The sequence below is a fragment of the Salvelinus namaycush genome, chromosome 28 (genome assembly GCF_016432855.1).
Source record: "Salvelinus namaycush isolate Seneca chromosome 28, SaNama_1.0, whole genome shotgun sequence".
In the NCBI taxonomy this organism is placed as follows: domain Eukaryota; kingdom Metazoa; phylum Chordata; class Actinopteri; order Salmoniformes; family Salmonidae; genus Salvelinus; species Salvelinus namaycush.
In genome coordinates this window covers 17,100,094-17,121,102 of record NC_052334.1, presented here as the reverse complement: position 1 = coordinate 17,121,102, position 21,009 = coordinate 17,100,094, and the positions used below count along the sequence as shown (strand labels likewise).

General features: G+C 43.0%; 2 protein-coding genes across 3 annotated transcripts in view; one reads left to right on the top strand and one right to left on the bottom strand.

The window, feature by feature from the left end:
* Nucleotides 1–2,667, bottom strand: part of nrde2 (NRDE-2, necessary for RNA interference, domain containing) — a 29,010-nt gene extending 26,343 nt beyond the window's left edge. The window contains exons 1-4 of one of the 2 annotated variants that reach the window (XM_038967647.1): nt 2,603–2,667; nt 1,959–2,075; nt 1,144–1,246; nt 652–846 (exon numbers count right to left, since the gene is read on the bottom strand). In XM_038967647.1, coding sequence (XP_038823575.1) covers nt 652–846; nt 1,144–1,246; nt 1,959–2,064 — 404 coding nt within the window. In that variant the 5' untranslated portion in view covers nt 2,065–2,075; nt 2,603–2,667. The remainder of the gene's footprint in view (nt 1–651; nt 847–1,143; nt 1,247–1,958; nt 2,076–2,602) is intronic. The other variant, XM_038967648.1, reaches the window with a different exon arrangement.
* Nucleotides 2,668–5,116: 2,449 nt separating this feature from the next.
* LOC120023175 (calmodulin-1) lies at nt 5,117–19,874 on the top strand. Its single transcript, XM_038967195.1, has 6 exons — nt 5,117–5,236; nt 11,652–11,682; nt 15,479–15,622; nt 17,717–17,823; nt 17,994–18,129; nt 18,711–19,874. Exons 1-6 carry the CDS (start codon nt 5,234–5,236, stop codon nt 18,737–18,739), a joined length of 450 nt encoding a protein of 149 aa, XP_038823123.1. The 5' UTR covers nt 5,117–5,233; the 3' UTR covers nt 18,740–19,874.
* Nucleotides 19,875–21,009: the final 1,135 nt, after the last annotated feature.

Sequence of the window (21,009 nt, the reverse complement as noted above, 5' to 3'; positions counted from 1 at the left end):
AGTCCGCCATTACCCTTACGTTACCTTTACGTCATACGTCTGGTTAGGTCAGGGTTTGTACCTGCTGTGTTTAACTATTCTTGTGGGGACCAGAAGTCTCCACAAGAATAGTAAGCCGAACAAAAATTTGACCAACTGGGGACATTTTGTTAGTCCCCACGAGGTCAAATGCTATTTCTAGGGGGTTTAGGGTTAAGGTTAGAATTAGTGTTAGAATTATGATAAGGGTTAGTTTTAGGGTTAAAGTTAGGGTTAGGGTAAGAGTGCGGGTGGGGGGTAATTTCATTGGCAGCTCAGAGACTAGCCAGGCTTGCTGTCGCAGTTGAATTCTGAGGCAAGAAGAGCTACTCCAACTGGCAGTCAGGCAAGACCCCCAGAGTATACCTCCCCTAACGCACTGAGCCACAGACAATGAATCTCCCTCCTACCTGGCAACACTTACACCCTAAAACAGAACAACTACTACAGTAATACCAGCCATGGGCAAGTATTTAAAAAAGCATCTTACGGTAGGAGTGCTGGTCTAGGATCAATCCCCCCCTGTCCAAACACTCTTATTCATTATGATATAAATTGCAAAACTGATCATATATATTTCTACTAGAGCATGTATCCTGGGTGTCACTGGGAACAAAATTAGTGAGGTCATACCTGGGAGGAGTGCTCTCAGCCTTTTTTAGGAGGTCACTGGGGTAGATAGTATCTGAATCTGAGCCACTGCTTGCTGTAGAGGGTTCTCCACTCTTCTTCTTGTGCTTCTTCTTTTTCTTCTTCTTCTTCTCCTTCTTTTTCTTCTTGTTGGATTGGACGTCATTCTTATCCTCCCTCTCTGGTATAACGAGTCTGCTGAGAAATGTTAGTAGTATACATTTAAGTACAAATATCACAAGCTGTTGATTTTGGGGTGAAACTACAACCGCGTCAATGCTGAGATCATATGTTCCCACAAAAGTATAAGATATTTGGAGGTAAACTTCTTATAATTGTGTAGTAAAATCCAAAGCTACTCAATAAAACCTCCAGTGCTTCTCAAAGGGGCAGAATGCCTTATCCTGTCTTCTGTACAATGGAGCATGTAATACTATTGAGTCACAGTGAAAGGGAAATAATTGAATAACGATTAAACACGTATGATAATAACACCTTGTTTCTGCCGATTGTGTTTCGTTGGCTTTCTCAGTGGCTCGTTGGTGAAGAGAGAGAGCGTCGTCAGTGCGGAAACTTTGATTGCTCAGCCATTCTAGTTCTGAGGAGAGAGAAGAGGAATGTCAAATCAATCGCAATCAGTTCTCTAGGGCTTTTAAGCACAGGAATTAATCAGGTTTGGCGACAGCTTTTTTCAGAAGGAAGCCCACTGATACAGTAAATGCACTAAAGATAAAATAGTTCTATGTCAAAGAGTTGTCATATCGCATTGTGCCAATGGGTTTAGAGTTGAACGTTATAAGGACATTATATAGTACACCTTTTTGGTTAGATTAAGGTTATGGTGAGGGCCCGATGGGCCAATGCACTGCTGACCTACAGTAAGTGAGTGTAGGTACATTGTTTATCATGCTTACTCACTTGGCCACACCAAATCAAATCAAATGTATTTATATAGCCCTTCTTACATCAGCTGATATCTCAAAGTGCTGTACAGAAACTCAGCCTAAAACCCCAAACAGCAAGCAATGCAGGTGTAGAACCACTGAGTAACTAACGTTAATGTTTATCAAATTATAGCTACGGATGCATATTTTGGGGGATGTTATGTTACGAGCAAAGACACTTAACTAGCTATAGTATAATTGTGTTGTGACCAATGAAGCTAGCAAAACTAGGACACTGACACTTTCAAGCAGGAACGTTGCACTTACGTTTAATTTCACTAGATCTCTCTTTGAAAAGCCGTCACAGAACGGTGGCTAACTGGTTGACACATCCACTAAACATAAATAAACATTTGTGGGTCTTACCTTTAGGTGCATTCTCCGCTTTTGTATTTGATAATCCTGCAAAAGCTGGAAATAGTGCCATGTTGATAGCCTCTGCGTGTAAACAGTCGCATGAATATGACGTCATCTCGAACGCGCCTGTGGTTTGTTGGAGAGGTAGAATTTTAGGAATCGCATAATTTTAGGCTGCTAAAATCCTGTTCTCTTGAATGCAAATTGTATGATTTAGTTTGGCTTATTTATTCTTGAGCATGGGCACACAAACTCACTTCCATAGACTGATTAAACCGTGAATATGCCTGGGACATATTAATTGTTGCAGACTGCGAGATTATTGCCTAAAAGTAAATCTTAGTTTGAATGCAGTAGTTTAATTCACAAAATAGACTCAATCAGCACAGGATTTCTAATATTTTAATTATATATTCCCTCATTGATACACCTGTCATTTTCAATTCCGCGACTAAAAGTAAATAGTTCCGTGTATGCTTGCGGTGACCAATCTCCGATCACCACCATTCCTCCCAAAAAACGAATCGAGCCCCTGCCAGATGAGGATGTATGATTTTGAGGAACTAGACAGACTGAAAAAAACGTCTTGTCGACAGCAATAATTATAGTATTACAAAATGATCTGTGATACAAAGTAGACTGTCCGACCATACCGTTTTCCTAAACCACTCGGGTAATATTAGGCGCCATTGCTTGACGCATTGCAGATCCAACGTAGCCAATCCTGGGCTCCCGTACAATGAGCAAAATATTGCAGGTCCACTGTATCCAATGAGAAGCGCCGTCTCAAAAACAACTGCAATTCTCCAGCGTCAACAGACACTGGCCAGTGTATTTGAGTATTCTTCCGCAGAGATAAAACACTGCGTTGCATAAAGTAGAGCGCCATGTTCCAGCTCGAGCGCATCAGAAACCGGTAAATACATAGGCACGGGATGCAGTGAGTAGTCACTGGACAGACCGGAATGTGTCGAATTATACTACACCTGCACTGTTGGCCACATGACCAAAGCCAATGTCACAACTTATTGTGTGCCTATGTATGTCAATCATTTACAGATTTTTGTATTTACTGTTTCGTTTGTAAATATGACACCTTATTAGGTTTTAGTTTTTTTATAATCACAAAACAGCATGCAGAATTTGGATAATCAACCGAGCAATTATTTTCATAACCTGATCAATTTACAAATGCATGAACTGAATATATGCTTTTCACTTTATTTGAGAATAATAAAATATAGGCTATAGATATTGAATAGTGATCCCCTGAAGGCATGCTCCTTGTAATGTCATTATTAGAAGAAATTATATATTTCGGATATCATGACAAATGCTGAAAACAAGTTGATTCTGAGTTTGAAAAAACATTGGAAATAAATATGACATTTTCATCAGTTTTATAGCCAAATAGTCCAACTACAAAACTGCATTATTGGTCGTTTTTGTCAATGACTGATATTGGGTAATTAATATTAATTCAATATGACAAATAGGTTAGCCTAAATAAATCTCTTATTATCACCATCGGCCTATTTGTTTTAAAGTAATAATGTAATGCACATTTCATAGCTTCAAATATCATGAAGTGATGATTGAATGCCAGCTATTCTACCAACAACATCTTATGTGCGCTTTTTATTTTTAATACTCTGTCTGGTGTTGCTTATCTCCAATGCAACAATAACTCAAGGAATGGCTGGTCAAATGCAAATGTATTAATATATGAGTAGGAGTACTTGTACCAGTAAGTGTCAGATACTGTCTGTATGAAATAATAAATAAACACATTTGGTGAGTGCTTATATTTGTCCTATTTCACATATGTAGGCTACAAGTGTGTATTATATGCATATGTGAATTGGAAATGTTTCTTTTTTTTGTATATCCCAACTCCCATGAGACACTCTTGGAGAGTATATCAACAGCTACCCTGGAGCAATTAGGGTTAAGTGCCTTGGCAGTTTGTTCACATTGTCGGCTCTGAGATTCAAACTAGTGACCCTTTGGTTACTGGCCCAATGCTCTTACCGCTAGGCTTCCTGCCGCCAAAGGCAAATTGTCACTGGTCTGTGTTGTTCTATGTGTGTGGCTTTAGGTTTTTGTGCCACTGCACTGTACACTGTCCTTCTCTCAGCACATATCAAAGCTGCAGGCTAAAGTAAAATCTAGACTTGGTTTCCTCTACAATAATCACTCCTCTTTCACCCCAGCTGCCGAACTAACCCTGATTCAGATTGCCATTTTACCCATGCTAGATTACGGAGAAGTAATTTATAGATCGGCAGGTAACGGTGCTCTCGAGCGACTAGATGTCCTTTACCATTCGGCCATCAGATTTGCCACCAATGCTCCTTGTAGGACACATCACGACACTCTATACTCTTCTGTAAACTGGTCATCTCTGTGTACCCATCGCAAGACCCACTGGTTGATGCGTATTAATAAAACCCACTTAGGCCTCACCGCCCCTATCTGAGATATCTACTGCAGCCCTCATCCTCCACATACAACACCCGTTATGCCAGTCACATTCTGTTAAAGGTCCCCAACATCTCTGGGTTGCTCGTCTTTCAGTTCACTGCAGCTAGCGACTGGAACGAGATGCAACAAACACTCAAACTGGACAGTTCTATCTCAATCTCTTCATTCAAAGACTCAATCATGGACACTCTTACTGACAGTTGTGGCTGCTTTGTGTGATGTATTGTTGTTTCTACCTTTGTTCCCTTTGTGCTGTTGTCTGTGCCCAAAAATGTGTGTACCTTGTTTTGTGTTGCTACCATGTTGTTGTCATATTGTGTTGCTTTCATGCTGTGTTGTCATGTGTTGCTGCCATGCTATGATGTTGTCTTAGGTCTCTCTTTTTGTAGTGTTGTGTTGTTTCTCTTGTCGTGATGTGTGTTTTGTCCTATTTTTTTATTTAATAGATTTTTTTTTTTTTATCCCACCCCCCTTCCCCGCAGGAAGCCGTCATTGTTAATAAGAATGTGTTCTTAACTGACTTGTGTAGTTAAATAAAGGCTTTTTTAAAATACAAAAAATAACAACTCTGTCAGGCAAGTTTTCTGAGAAGGGAGGGTGGGAGGGATACATGCTGCCTGTCCTGCAGTGGGAAAATGCGGAAGTGAGTGAGGAGGGTTTTCAGCGGCGGAGGAATACACCAAGCTATATAGACAGAGATCGCGAGAGATACACACCTTCAACCCATCAGTAGAGGTCCCGGGAACTGGTCAATCTCGTAGTCTAGTTTTAGAAAACTAACACATTCAGCGCCGACAGACATGGTGAGTATTATATCATGTGCCACGTTGGAAATATTATTTTGAATGAAATGTAATTTAAGCAAGCAATGGTAAGGTTTCCTCGTTGCATGAATGCATGTTTTTCCTGCAGAGGAAGATTCGCGTGAACCGTTGAGTGACGGTCGGAGTGATCGTGCGTCGACGCTAGCTTGTCAGATTTTTGGGTGTTACATTATTGATTATAGGATCCTTCCTACAATTCATATGCATTGCTGATTGTGTTTTTGATGGACCGATATTTAAGACGAATGATGATAGCTCAAAGTATATCTTTGTCTGATGATCGAGGCAATTACTTCGTCAGCGAGCCAGACCTGACTCCATGCGCCTGTGAAACAGTAGCATTTTACGGTTTTAATGTTAAACAAAACCCGTGTACTGAGCCGGTAATGGAACGTGTTAAGATTCTGTAACATAATATATGTGTAATATAGAATGTGGGCATTCCAATTTTGATCAAAATAAAGCTGAAAAACCATTGAGATTTATATATTTTCCACATGTACAAGCGGACCGCTCAATGCAGCGAACAAATATCTGTTGATGTGGTTCGAGGGAGCAGTGCATACGATCTACCGCTGTACCTACCGTACACCCGCCCCCTTAAAATCACTGTAATTCAGAATTATATACAATATTCTAGGAATTTGACAAGATATTGCGTTTATATTAGGCCACTATGACCCAGCAGTTCACCAGATCGTGTATCATTTTTACTATGATCAGTCTTTTTCAGGTTCTATTACAGTTGTATGATGTAGAATGCATAGTTTCATTTATTTTTCTGCCTCAGGAGACATTAGGGAGAAACCACATCTATGGAATTAAAGTCTACATCTTTGCAATATTAACGGAGTTTGATTCATGCTGTCTGTCACTTTTTTTCTATGGTAATTACAAATAATTTATAGACTTGTTATATGATTTCTAAACACTAATGGCTTCAATTTGATCGAAAATGTTATCTCTGTGACATTCTTGTATACTATTTGTCAGGTCGAAAGTGATATGGTACTCTTGGACTAACTGTAGCTGCCCTATCTCTGACATGACATCTCTGGCATGTTTGATTTATGCCTTGGTCTTACCACTTTTTATACACAGATGATCTACATTGTTCCATATATCATGTTGTTTTTCAGTTAGTAATTACCATTGTCACAGGAGGTTCAACCTCCAAGATACTTTTCTATCGACTGTCTCTATGGGAGGGATTGGGTTGTATAGCAGCGGGAGAACAGTGTTAAAACATGAATCTCAAAGTAAGTTATGTTCTTGTGCTCAATGCACACATTGATTCTCCAAAAGCATGGAAGTAATGTCTCCACCAATGTGGGGATTACAAAGCTATGGATTGTAGTCTCTGAATCAGTGTGTCCACTGTTTCGGCCCTCGCTCGAATGTTTGATTGGTTGTGGTGGACAATCATAAGAAGGAATCTTTTTAGATGTGTGTTGCTGTGCTGTGAAGGCGTGTACTAAAAGGTTGTGTCGACTCCACTCCCCTGCTCTCGTCTGTAGTAATGCCTCAGCAGATGGGTGGGTCCTCTGCTCTCTGCTGTAGTTGTGGGGACATTGACCCTGCCCCGCTCTAAATCAAATCACATTTTCAAATGTATTGGTCACGCCACAGGATCCTGCTGTGTGCCCTAACAAGGAAATGAACGTGCTAGAAGACAGCCCCAGTGTATTGAGCTGATTTGCTCTATCGGAGTTAGTGTGGTGACTCCATGTAGAAAAGGCCATTGCATTATCTGACTGGATTTTTGTTAGTCTCGATTTACTGGCACGGAATGGCCACAACCTTCATGTTATTATAAATGCAGGGTGCCTGACAGCCTTGGCAGTGCCAGGGGGGGTGCTTGTCTGTCTAGGCCTACCATTCTGTAACAATAAGTTACAAATTCAACAATAAGCAGCATAACCAATTGATGTCGATGTGCGGAATATTGCTGCAAGAGATTTATGAGCAAGGTTGGGTGGAGGCTATATGAATCTATAGACGATGACTAGGCACAATATCACTGCACATGATGTTACATGCTCATATATAGGGGTAGTGTCTGATTAACTCCATCCCTCTGCTGTAGCCCTATGTTGGAGTCTGGTGCAAAGCATCACTTCTCATTTCTGAGATGTTGTACATTGTCCCTGTTCTAATAAACTTAAATAAAAGTGGAGCTCCAGTCATGTGGGCAAGCAGACACAGATACACATAAATGGAACATAGCGGTGACAGGAAGCCCTCACTCCCAATCCTCTGTGTGTCACTACACTACCACCACATGGCCCTCAGGGACCACTTGTCAATGTGATGTGAAAGTGGCAATGCCACACTGTAGCAGCTATGGTGTTTTTAGGTCTCTGGGCCAGGATAACATATCAGCAGCTATGGTGTTTTTAGGTCTCTGGGCCAGGATAGCATATCAGCAGCTATGGTGTTTTTAGGTCTCTGGGCCAGGATAGCATATCAGCAGCTATGGTGTTTTTAGGTCTCTGGGCCAGGATAGCATATCAGCAGCTATGGTGTTTTTAGGTCTCTGGGCCAGGATAGCATATCAGCAGCTATGGTGTTTTTAGGTCTCTGGGCCAGGATAGCATATCAGCAGCTATGGTGTTTTTAGGTCTCTGGGCCAGGATAGCATATCAGCAGCTATGGTGTTTTTAGGTCTCTGGGCCAGGATAGCATATCAGCAGCTATGGTGTTTTTAGGTCTCTGGGCCAGGATAGCATATCAGCAGCTATGGTGTTTTTAGGTCTCTGGGCCAGGATAGCATATCAGCAGCTATGGTGTTTTTAGGTCTCTGGGCCAGGATAGCATATCAGCAGCTATGGTGTTTTTAGGTCTCTGGGCCAGGATAACATATCAGCAGCTATGGTGTTTTTAGATCTCTGGGCCAGGATAGCATATCAGCAGCTATGGTGTTTTTAGGTCTCTGGGCCAGGATAGCATATCAGCAGCTATGGTGTTTTTAGGTCTCTGGGCCAGGATAGCATATCAGCAGCTATGGTGTTTTTAGGTCTCTGGGCCAGGATAGCATATCAGCAGCTATGGTGTTTTTAGGTCTCTGGGCCAGGATAGCATATCAGCAGCTATGGTGTTTTTAGGTCTCTGGGCCAGGATAGCATATCAGCAGCTATGGTGTTTTTAGGTCTCTGGGCCAGGATAGGATAGCTGCAGCTATGGTGTTTTTAGGTCTCTGGGCCAGGATAGGATAGCTGCAGCTATGGTGTTTTTAGGTCTCTGGGCCAGGATAGGATAGCTGCAGCTATGGTGTTTTTAGGTCTCTGGGCCAGGATAGGATAGCTGCAGCTATGGCAGCAAGCGGTGCTCTCTCATACCGAGGTTGTGCATTTCTTGCAAATCCAGGCCAGATTTCTGGCAGCCATGTGTGTTGCGTGTGTGTTGGGGTCTCGTTCCCTGCCCGAGGGGCCAGAGAGAGGGAGGTCCTGGCTGTGTTTCAGCAGTGCCTCATGCTATAGGCTGGGGTTACAGTGGGCTGGCCCTGAGGATCCAGTAGGGTGAGGAGCAGGAGGAGGACTTCCCTTCTGGGCACACTGCCAGAGAATGCTGCTGCTGCCACTGCTCAAGGAACCCATCAGAGGGAGAGGGAGAGAGATAGAGGGAGCCATGGACAAGAAAAAAAGTACAGTACAGGACCGGGAAAGAGAGTACAAACATACAGAGGTAAAGAGAGGTGTAGGTAATACCAGAGAAACAAACATGCAAGTAAAGACAAACCGATAATGCCAAAGTAAAGATGGGTGAAGGCCTACAGGTTCAGGGAGAGAGAAAGAGGCTAAGGGCCTAAGGATGGTTCAGAGAAAAACAAAGCCATTGTATAGCCTCGCCCTAAATGAAAGCCAATGTATCACAGTGAGGTACCGTGTTTCCACTAGGATTTTCTTCAACAGCAAAGGGGTATGCGGCGGATTGGTTCATCTTGTGGGGCACTTAGCCGTCAGCTTAAGCATCTAGCCTCTCTGACCCTGGATGCTCTGGCTCTGTCGTCTGTCCAACTAGCCTGGCAGGGGACCCTAAGCATCATGTGACCAGGCCCTAATCACGGAAATTATCCTTCAGACCCCCTCGTTGATTTTTGTAACTGTACCACTGCGCTGACAGTCCGTATTGTGGTCGGCGGGGTGGCAAAGCAAAACACGATACATTAACCCCAGAGCTTCTGTTGAAATGTCCCATGTGGAAGTTAGGATTCACAAAGATATCCAATACAGACAGCAGCCCCAATGTTCGATTGCTGCTACAGTACAGGGGAGGTAGCCAGTCAGTCACATCACTCCATCACTGCCACAGTACCTCAGGCTTCAGGTCAGGTAAACCCTGCTTCTTTATCAGTCTAGTCCTCCTCTCTGTCTGGTGCTTAGTTCAGCCAGCTGAGCCCCACACAGAGACTTGACACAGCTCCCCACGGCTAGCAGCCAGAGACCTGACCTGCACAGCTCCAGTCATCGACAGGCAGGCTGAGGAGCCCGAGGAGAACCATGTTGCCCAAGAAGGCACCCTGCTACCAGGACGATGACCTGGTTTCTCTGTCCATGGTATATGAGCTTCTGGACCACCAGCAGTTCTTCTATAAAGAGTTGATTGAGCAGCAGGAGAGGAACTACAAGTCCTTCCTGCAGATGCTGGTGGACTTTACCAATAGTCGCATCGATAGCGTGGTCAAAGAGGTACAGGACATGAAGAATGGTTTGCAGATCACCAAGACCGAGCTGCGGGACGTCAGGCGCCAGGGCAACATGAACACCAAGCGTGCGGAGTGCCTGGCCGAGGGGCTGGTGATGGTGCGAGAGGCCATGGATGTCGTCCCCTCCAAGGCCAGGGGGTCCAATGGGAAGCCCAAGAAGGGTAATCTACTTCTGGACAGCAAGCCAGCAGATACCTGGCAGGACCAGCCTAAGGCAAAGAGGCTAGTGGCCGACCTGACCGACCTGCATTTTGACGAGTTTCAGGTCCCAACGCTCTGCTATGCCTTCTCTATGAGTGATGGGGAAGCTGAAATTGGTTGAATACTGTATGAGTGATCTGATGGGGTAGCTGCTGTGGTGTGCTCCGGTTACTGTATGAGTGGTGGTGGGAACGAAGATAGTAGAACAGGCTCTAATTTTGGACAGTTCTCTTTAGTAGACGTGTAGAGTGAGAGCAGATTTTGTGGGGAACATGGCTGGTTGGGTGTGAAGTGTTCTCTAAATGTGACTACCAGTGTCTTTACTGTCCTCATTCATTGTGTGTGTTTACTGTAGGCATATATTAAATTAAAGTGGGAAATGTGTCCGGCATACCTCCGTAGAGGGAGGTGAGGAGGTTTCATCCCAATGTGATCATTGCATTCATATCTCGTCAGCAGATGAGTCGTGTTGCTGAAATGTAAATATGAGATCCAATGTGTGGTGACTCGTAGAGAACAACCGATAATATCGGCACGAACGATTTCCCCATTATAGCGCGAGCACACTGTTCTCTCGTGAAACTCCTGCAAGTAGGCCTATCTGGAGGCGAAACAAACCTGTTTAGGCGAGGTGCTGGCTAGCGGAGTAGAACACTTGAAAAAGAAAAGGAGAGCCGCACACTAGGAGCTCAGAAGCAATAATTTAATAACCAATGTTTTGACCGACAAGCTGTCTTCATCAGGGTATAATGTTCAGTAGGCCTAACATGGACCCAAATGAAAGGGAAACTGTTTGTCATGTGTAGCCTCAAAGACCACTGGAATCAGCCAAAACAAGCTCAATAACTCAATGCATGCATACACTCCTATTGAATATGATTTCACCTGACCCATCTTGATTTACCCAGTTTATCAAGAGATTGATCATTTTAAATAGATTACCGTTATGTAGTTAACTTGTTAAAAATAAAGTCAAATACATTGCATGGTTGTATAATTGATTTGTTATTGCATACATGGTTGTCTCTGGAAAAAGTTAGTGTAAACATTTTATTATTTATTATCGGCATAAAGTATTGTCCATGGACCTCCTTGACCCGCAAAAATTGCCATTGGTTGTTTTCTAGGGATGAGCAGAGCGGCAGAGGAACCAATCAACATGCATGTTAAACTGCTGTGCAATGATTGGCCTGGCCTCTCCTCCGTGGCATTGTTGTGCACTGTAACTTAACAGCACAGACAGACAGGGTGTCTTCTCCATCAGGTTACTGTATTCTCTGCTCTGCCTTAGCTGGATCGTTACCTTGGCTACATAATATCTGATCTGTTGCTCAGAGTTCACTGGCTAATATCTGCTGCTCAGAGGTGGGCTAGGATGGAAAAAGGAAGAAATTGGGCAGTTTTCTGTAGTACTGCTTGTGTTCAGTCGTTAGCCAAAATACAATGGCATTGATCTTTTTTCCCCCCTCTCCCTCTTTCTGTCCTCAGGCCGACCAACTAACAGAGGAGCAGATTGCCGGTAAGCAGTTCAGCACACACATTTGAGCTGTGTATGAATATTTAATGTGAGTGAGGCATGTCTGCTAGCTCCTGACCACTGATGAAAACATGACATTAGCATCATCACTAACGGCTACACAGTGGTAGACCAACGCGCGCACACAGAGGGACATTCCTGTGCTGTTGCCTCTTCAAAAAGTTGACGGAATATACAAATCACTTATGCATTTTGTTCATGTCTTATGGTAATTATTTTGTAATAAGTTCAATACATTTAGTTAATTTCCTACCAACTTGAATACATTTTTGAACATTGTTGAATTGCGTTTTAATGTCTGGATTTCATGATTCCAGCCGCGTTCTCCACAACGCAGATTTTATACGGCCCTAATAATAGGCAGATGCCTCATCAATGGCAGACAGAGACCTAGCAGACATACCTGTTGTTGACAAGACTTTTATCCGCTCACCTTTACAATTAACAAATGTAATCCTTTCAAGTCATTCCATAGCCCAGGAGGTCAAGCTTAGGTGTGATTATTACTGGTTGAAACCTTAACCTAATTAAGTAGCCTACACTCTTAGGAAAAAATTGTTTCTTATAGAACCAAAAAGGGTTCTGTTGCTTTCATCTATGGAACCCCTAAAAGTGTATATACATAGAACTCTTTTATAGGGTTCTTTGATCGGAACACGACGGGTTCTTCTTGACTGAACCAAAATTGGAATACAGAACCCTGTATGGTGACAATTATGGCTACTACTTATAATCAGTAATAATTTTAGCTAAGAATATAATAAACATTTAAATAATGGACAAAAGACCAGCATAATTTTGAGATTTTGTCGTTATATGCAAACATACTTTGGAAATATGCACTGGTAGCCAGTCTCTTTGTTTGAACGATTGCCCACGTCAGTCTTGGTACCAACTTTATGGAACAGCACAATATGTATTGGTTGTTGCCTGGCGGGCTCCTGGGAAGAAGAAAAAAGTAGCAAAAACATGAGTTAATGTAGACAAAATGCTATGCAGACATAATTGTTCTGATGTAGATTAGAAGAACAATTTACATGCAGTTGTCAGCAGCAGCAAAAGAGCAAAACATGGTGTGTTAAAAGTCATGTCGTGATTAACTAGGCTATTGAATCACCAAGACTTATTATAAATAATTTAGATACATACCTCTTCTCAGTCAGCCCACAGCCCATCACCTGCATTCAACAAGGGTCATCAGCAGTCTTCAGATGGCTTCATGAAACACAGTCCCCTCATTTGACTCCATACTGAAATAAAGTAACATTTAGCTAATTGCCAATGTCAGGCTAGGTCTGTAGCTCTATTTGGCTTGTTCCATAATGTTTATTTGCCAGCGTTAGCTCGCTAGCTTGTAAAGTGGCTAATAAAAGTAGCCTAGCTTTTTCCTGTCTGGCTAGAAGGCTAGCTTACATACAGTGCTCAAATTCTAATAACTTTAGTTATCTAGCTATAGCTTATCATGTGACTTTAGCTTCATGTATTTGAATGAAATCATAAACTTTGCTTACCCTTTTTAATAAATGTAATAAAAAATAATGTGCTTATTTGTAAGCTACACTACATGACCGAAAGTATGTGGACACCTGCTCATCAAAAATCTCATTCCAATATCGTAGGCATTGATATGGTGTTGGTCCCCCCCCCCCCCCCCCCTTTGCTGCTATAACAGCCTCCACTCTTCTAGGAATGCTTTCCAGTAGATGTTGGGGACTTCCATTCATCCACAAGGCCTGGCTCGCAGTCGGCGTTCCAATTCATCCCAAAGGTGTTTGATGGGGTTGAGGTCAAGGCTCTGTGCAGGCCAGTCAAGTTCTTTCACACTGATCTTGACAAACCATCTCTGTATGGACCTCGCTTTGTGCATGGGGACATTGTCATGCTGAAATGAGAAAGGGCCTTCCCCATACTGTTGCCACAAAGTTGAAAGCACAGAATCGTCTAGAATGTGGACACCCCTTCAAATTAGTGGATTTGGCTATTTCAGCCACACCCGTTGCTGACAGGTGTAGACAATTGATTTCACAGCCATGCAATGTCCATAGAAAAACTTTGGCATTGGAATGGCCTTACTGAAGAGCTCAGTTTGTCAAATTTGAAAAAAATTCTAAAATTCAGATTTTGCTTTGTCATTATGGGGTATTGTGTGTAGATTGATGGAACAAAACTATTTAATCCATTTTAGAATAAGGCTGTAACCTAACAAAATGTGACGTGGTCTGAATACTTTCCAAGTGCACTGTACAACCCCAAAGAACCCTTTTTTTCAGAGTATAGATAAGATAAACGTAAAATCAAAATGCACATGCGCCAAATACAACAGGTATGCTTACTTACAAGCCCTTAACCAACAATGCAGTTTTCAGAAAAATATGTGTAAAGTAACAAATGATTAAAGAGCAGCAGTAAAATAACAATAACAATAGCGAGGCTATATACAGGAGGTACAGGGGCACTATTTAGTCAAGGTAATTGAGATATGTACATGTAGGTAGTGTTAAAGTGACTATGCATAGATAATAAACAGAGTAGCAGCAGCATAAAAGAGGGGGACAGGCAATGCAAATAGTCTGGGAAGCCATTTGATTAGTTGTCTTAAAGCTTGGGGGTAGAAGCTGTTAAGAAGCCTTTTGGACCTAGACTTGGCGCTCCGATACCACTTGCTGTGCGGTAGCAGAGAAAACTAGGGTGGCTGGAGTCTTTGACAATTTTTAGGGCCTTCCTCTGACACTGTCTGGTATAGAGGTCCTGGATGGCAGGAAGCTTGGCCCCAGTGATGTACTGGGCCGTACACACTACCCTCTGTAGTGCCTCGCGGTCGGAGGCCGAGCAGTTGCCATACCAGGCAGTGATGCAACCAGTTAGGATGCTCTCGATGGTGCAGCTGTAGAACCTTTTGAGGATCTGGGGACCCATGCCAAGCCTTTTCAGTCTCCCGAGGTGTGTTTGGACCATGATTAGTTTGTTGGTGATGTGGACACCAAGGAACGTGAAGCTCTCAACTTGCTCCACTACAGCTTCGTCGATGAGAATAGGGTGTGCTCGGTCCTCCTTTTCCTGTAGTCCACAATCATCTCCTTTGTCTTGATCACGTCGAGGGAGAGGTTGTTGTCCTGGCAACACACGGCCAGGTCTCTGACCTCCCTTTAGGCTGTCTCATTGTTGTCGGTGATCAGGCCTACCACTTGTGTCATCGGCAAACTTAATGATGGTGTTGGAGTCGTGCCTGGCTGTGCAGTCATGAGTGAACAGGGAGTACAGGAGGGGACTGAGCACGCACCCCTGAGGGACCCTCGTGTTGAAGATCAGTGTGGCGGATGTGTTGTTGCCTACCCTTACCACCTGGGGGCGGCCCGACGGGAAGTCCAGGTTCCATTTGCAGAGGGAGGTGTATAGTCCCAGGGTCCTTAGCTTAGTGATGTGCTTTGAGGGCACTATGGTGTTGAATGCTGAGCTGTAGTCAATGAATAGCACTCTCACGTAGGTGTTCCTTTTGTCCAGGTGGGAAAGGGCAGTGTGGAGTGCAATAGAGACTGCATCATCTGTGGATCTGTTGGGGCGGTATGCAAATTGGAGTGGGTCTAGGGTGTCTGGGATAATGATGTTGATGTGAGCAATGACCAGCCTTTCAAAGCACTTCATGGCTACAGACGTGAGTGCTACGGGCCGGTGACTAATTGTCTAATCAAGTTTTTACTGTAGCTCAGATGTGATATTTTTCCTTGTATTTATTTTGGACACACAAATTGGCTAACTGTTGCTATCTTCTTTTCTGCAGAGTTCAAGGAGGCATTCTCCTTGTTCGATAAGGACGGCGACGGCACCATCACAACCAAAGAGCTGGGCACTGTGATGAGGTCGCTGGGACAGAACCCCACAGAGGCTGAGCTGCAGGACATGATCAACGAGGTCGATGCTGATGGTGAGTTCCGCCTGCTGGGGTCCAGCAGTGTAGGGTGAAGTTGCCCCAGATGCTGATCTTGGTTCAATTGATAATTTTCACCTGTAATGGTTAGGATTGGGGGAGGGGAAGCTGATCCTAAGTCTATACCTATGGGGAAACTTCACCCTGGAGTGTGTCCAACTAGGGTTGTAAAGTTATTAGGTTTTCCAGAAATCCTAGGTGGTGGATTCCTGGAATAGGGTGGGAATCCTCCAACTGGGATTTCTGGAGAAGCTGGGAATGTAAGTAAGGAGTGGCAGAAGTACTACTCTATTTCCTTGGGCTGTGTGTCGGTTCAGTCACTAGAGTTAACCAGCATGTAGTCCTAAAACAAAACATAACCTCTGGTTCGTTCAGCCATTCCTATGGTGAAAGAATAGGGTTTTGGGTTAAACGCTGAAAATAAGGTCTGAGGTTAACACAGGCTTAGGAGATCTTATACATTTTTCTCTGAGATATCAGTCAACATGACCTTTTATGAATTATGAGGCCTTTTATGTGCTTTTTTTGATTATATAAATCTTTCAAAATTCACTAAGTTACTTTAGCTGATGAAGATTATCTCATTGATCAAATGTTTTAAGCTCTCCTAAGCCTGTGATTAACACAGACCTTATTTTCGCAGTGTATCCAAAAACCCTACAAAAACTAAACTTTCCCATAGGTTTTATCCAACAAACCATGGTGGAGTTGGTGCCTACAAAAAGATGCCATTACTATTGCTCTCTATACTACTATCCCTTCTGGAAGTCAACCTGATGGTGATGAGTAGTGATTCTTATTGACCAGTTATTGATAGAGTTCTTGATGCGTTTATCCACGGCCTAACTTGTGTTAGTGCTTGGACTGGAAGTGTTCTCATTGAACACCATGTCTCCTCTGACTGTCTGTCACTATCTAGGTCAGGCAGACCAAGCGACTGGCTGCAACAAAGCCAGTTAAAAACCGCAGTAGGTAATAATGGCCTAGTGAAATCCATGACATAATCCACTCTGAGCTCTGCTCTGCTGGGCTGTACATTCTCTGAGGCCCCACGGCCCAGGGAAATAGTTCACATCAGCTGTGGTAGACCCTGCCTACACACAAACAACAGTAGCAGTCCATTTATTCACACACTGGGGAAGGTGGAACAGCCAGTCTGCATTATACGGCCGTATGTAAGTAATGGAATAGTCAGACACCCACACTAGGGACATGCAGAGTGGAGAACAGAACAGACTTGCATTGATTCACTGGGGAACTGTATGTCAGCCATGTACCACCAGGGGAGGGGACAGCTGTGTGCTCAGGAGAACAGTCTTCCCCAGGAATCACACACATGATCTCACACTTAAACAGCTGAGGGCTGCAGGGATTTTTCAGCCATTTAAATACTTGGGCCTAATAGTTTTGTTTTGGGACGCTTAAGTCGAAACAATGTATAAAAAAAAATTAAAGGGGGGGGGGTAGAAAAACGTTTCAATGTAAACGGCTAAAACCAGATATAAAGTATGTAGAAAAGATAATGGACTTATAGTTTTTTATAATATAACCTTTGAGAAGTAACAATCACTTAAATAAAATCTAGTCAGTGAGAATTAGAAAAATTCCAAAAACAATGAATTTAGAAGAATTGATTTTTATGTTTGAGCAAAATAACACTGCATTAGCCATGGCAAAATGCATAGAATTGCAGGAAATTTGCTTAAACATGCCTAAATGTCTCTACACTACCAAGATGGGGGGGCCTCAAATGTTCTCAAATTCTGCCGCGCTGACTGCGCCCATTGGCATGCCCCCTGCCACGCCCACCACCTAAGCCCCTTTTTGATAAATAAAAAACCCTTCCTACGCCCCTTTAAAAAAAAAAAAAAGTTATCCAGAAAAATCCCTCGACTGTACTTGGAGACCCTCCTATTACACTGTTGTAGTGGTCTACAGTACACAGCCCACTCTAGACAACGCATTTCCCATTGCAACTGGGGTTTTAATCCCAGATAAGTAACTATCAATTCTGCCTATCCACTTCTACTGGTCTCCCCCTTTCCAACGGTCTACAAAAAGCAAGCTAAACCCTCTCTCTCCATCTCCCAGGCAATGGAACCATTGACTTCCCAGAGTTCCTTACAATGATGGCCAGGAAAATGAAGGACACAGACAGCGAGGAGGAGATTCGCGAGGCGTTCCGGGTATTCGACAAGGTAAGGAGTGTGTGTGTGATTTTTTTAATTTATTTTATTTATTCACCTCATGTATACATTGCCACTTTGTTTGTCAAGCAGTATATGGTCAGTGATAGTCCCTTTGTAAAAGGCAGGTGTGTTTACTGTGAGGTCACACACTCACACACCTCACATCGTCTCCCCTGCAGGATGGGAATGGTTACATTAGTGCAGCAGAGCTCCGTCATGTCATGACAAACCTGGGAGAGAAGTTAACAGACGAGGAGGTCGATGAGATGATCAGAGAAGCCGACATCGACGGAGACGGACAGGTCAACTATGAAGGTAAGAAGAGGACAATGGAACTTTTCTCTCTCCCTATCTTGTTCTGCTGTGAGGGAGTGTACAGTAGTTCTCAGCAGTGTCCCTATTGGGGGCCTTGATTCAGGACAGCTGTCACCCACTCAGTCATCTTCACCATGCTACTGTACAGTAGAGCCAGTCTTTTGTTTCTACTGCTCCCTGCATCCCTTCTCTACAGCTCCAATCCACCTCTTCTCTCATCACTTTGTACTGCCTGATCCCCCTCTTCACTCTCATCCCTTTGTACCGCCTGATCCCCCTCTTCACTCTCATCACTTTGTACCGCCTGATCCCCCTCTTCACTATCATCCCTTTCTACCATCCTGAACCCCCTGTTCTTTCTTATATAATTGCTCCATCTCTCTGTAATGGGATATTGGACTTATGTAAACAGTCTCCATGACCGATAACAGTTTAATTTGTTTTATGATCTGTATGTCTTGATTTGTCTGTGACAATTATGTCTGGATCTGTGAAGTGTAATTGCTGGTTTGATCAGTGGTTGGTTGGTTTCTGTTCGTTCTCATGTCTATTTTGTTTTTGCTTTGCTCTTTTGTCCACAGAATTTGTACAAATGATGACAGCAAAATGAAGCTCTCCTACCCTTCTCCTGGCCTCCTTAGAAGACAAAAAAAAAATCAGTCACATGTTTTACTTACCTCTTGCAAAAATCATACTGTTTCTGTATAGAAAACATAACTGAATGTTGAAAAATGACAAATCTGTCCACATAAAATAAGTTAAAAAATTAAGCAAAAACAAATGATCTGCATGTACTGGTTAGTGGTCCTGTCCCCAAAGATGAGTTTAGACATCAGTAATAAGATAAATAATACCTGTAAACAAAATGTCAACAACTAAAGAAAGCACTTGGTGAACTGCCTATTGTTTCCAGTTGCTAGTGGTAATGTTTGGGCTGGCCATTTTATATTTTTCTCTGTTTCTGTTCTTCATGCATGCAGCTTGAGACTGGTGCCGCAGTCTGGCCAATGGGTTCACTCTGATTCCACAGCGGTGCCGTGGGTACCGTTGGTGGGTTTTGGTGCAGTCTATATTGCGAGACGAGCTCACAAGAGATAGGGATGGGGAGTCATACTAAACCACCGGAGGTTGGTGTACCTTAATTGGGGAGGATGGGCTTGTGATAATGGCTGGACCGGGATATGTGGAATGGTATCAAATGGCTCAAACACGTGGTTTCCATGTCTTTGATGCCATTCCATTCACTCCATTCTAGCCATTATTATGGGCCGTCCTCCCCTCAGCAGCCTCCACTGTACTAAACTCACATAGAGATGGAATTAATGGGACCTTTGCAGTTTGCTTAATTCATTACAAAAAAAATATTTTTATGATGATGAACATTTACAAAATAAATACATTTAGAACTATGTTTGGCATGTTGGGAATATTTGGAGTTCTGTTTCCTTGTTGTGCGTGAAACTTTGGGTAGGATTCAAGGGTGGGAGGCGGGCTGGAGATCTTTTTACCTGCTAGGGAAGTCTTTGTGTTTTGGCAAGGGAATGCGGATGTACTGTCAATGTTTCTCGACTCTGACCATGGTTGTGTGTGGGTTTTGAGTGACCTACAGCGCATCATAGGGTCTTCAACACCAGAGTCTTCTCTAGACTGTTCATCTTGAGTTCAGTTTACCTTCATTCCAAGTTGTACATGCTAGTCTTTGATTATAATTTTTTTTTCAATAAAATACCATGAACTTAACCCTCCCACCCTTTCCTTTGTGTGCTTTGTGCATGCACATCTGTCGGTTGCGATACTGAGTGAATTTGTATTACATTAGAATAGGACAGGTTTGATAATCCAAATGTCTCTCCTTGAAGATTCTGTCCTTTAACTTACTAACCTCAAAGTCTTAAGCCATGTATGGAATTGTTTTAAGATTGTCATACCAGGGATCATTTAGCTATTTGATTTTGAATTTTAGGACTCCCTTTTGGTATAAAGCTAAAATATTGAATTTGGCCATTACTACCTTAGCATATAGAAACGCATTGAATAACAGCTTCTTTAATGTCAAAAATGTAACATAAGGTTTTGAGGTGTCTGGCCTATATCTAGGAGATCTAAGAAAGCTCAGGAAATGTTGTTATTATTATTTTTTGACACCTATTTAACCCTTATTTTTGTTGGGATAAACCTACCTCCATACTTCCATTCGTTTTGTATGGGTTACCTTCAGATGAGTCCCGTGACACTTGTGGGGGTCGTAGAGCAAAACTGAGTGGGGTGATATTAGTTTGTAGCCCAAACGATTCGGATGCTACAGACAGAAGTTGGCACATCAGCGTTACGGGCTTCAGACGAGTCCAGTGGGACCGCTCGGCCACCTTCCACCGCAGATGCAGAAGGCCGACGTGGGCAGATGCGGTGGATTGAGATGCAACAAAAAAACATTAAACTGGAGATATTTTTTTGATGTTACTTAGATTCAATAGACTCTTAGGGATTTAACCTTTATTTAACTAGGGAAGTCCGTTAAGAACAAATTCAATATTTTACGATGACGGCCAACCCCGGCCAAACCCTCCCCTAACCCGGAAGACGCTGGGCGAATTGTGCGCCGCCCTATGGGATTCCCAATCACGGCCAGGTGTGATACAGCCCGAGATCGAACCAGGGTCTGTAGTGACACCTCTAGCATTGAGATGCAGTGCCTTAGACCGCTGCACCACTCGGGATTAATGCTCAACCTACCTCTTCACTGATATTTAATTACCCCATTCGGATAATTGCCAGGCCTATGATTTGATGACTCATCTAATTTTAGATAAAAAGATACAGCCCATGTTTCATCGTGTTATACCAGAAGGAGATCACTATCCAGGCAGTTAACAGTGGCTG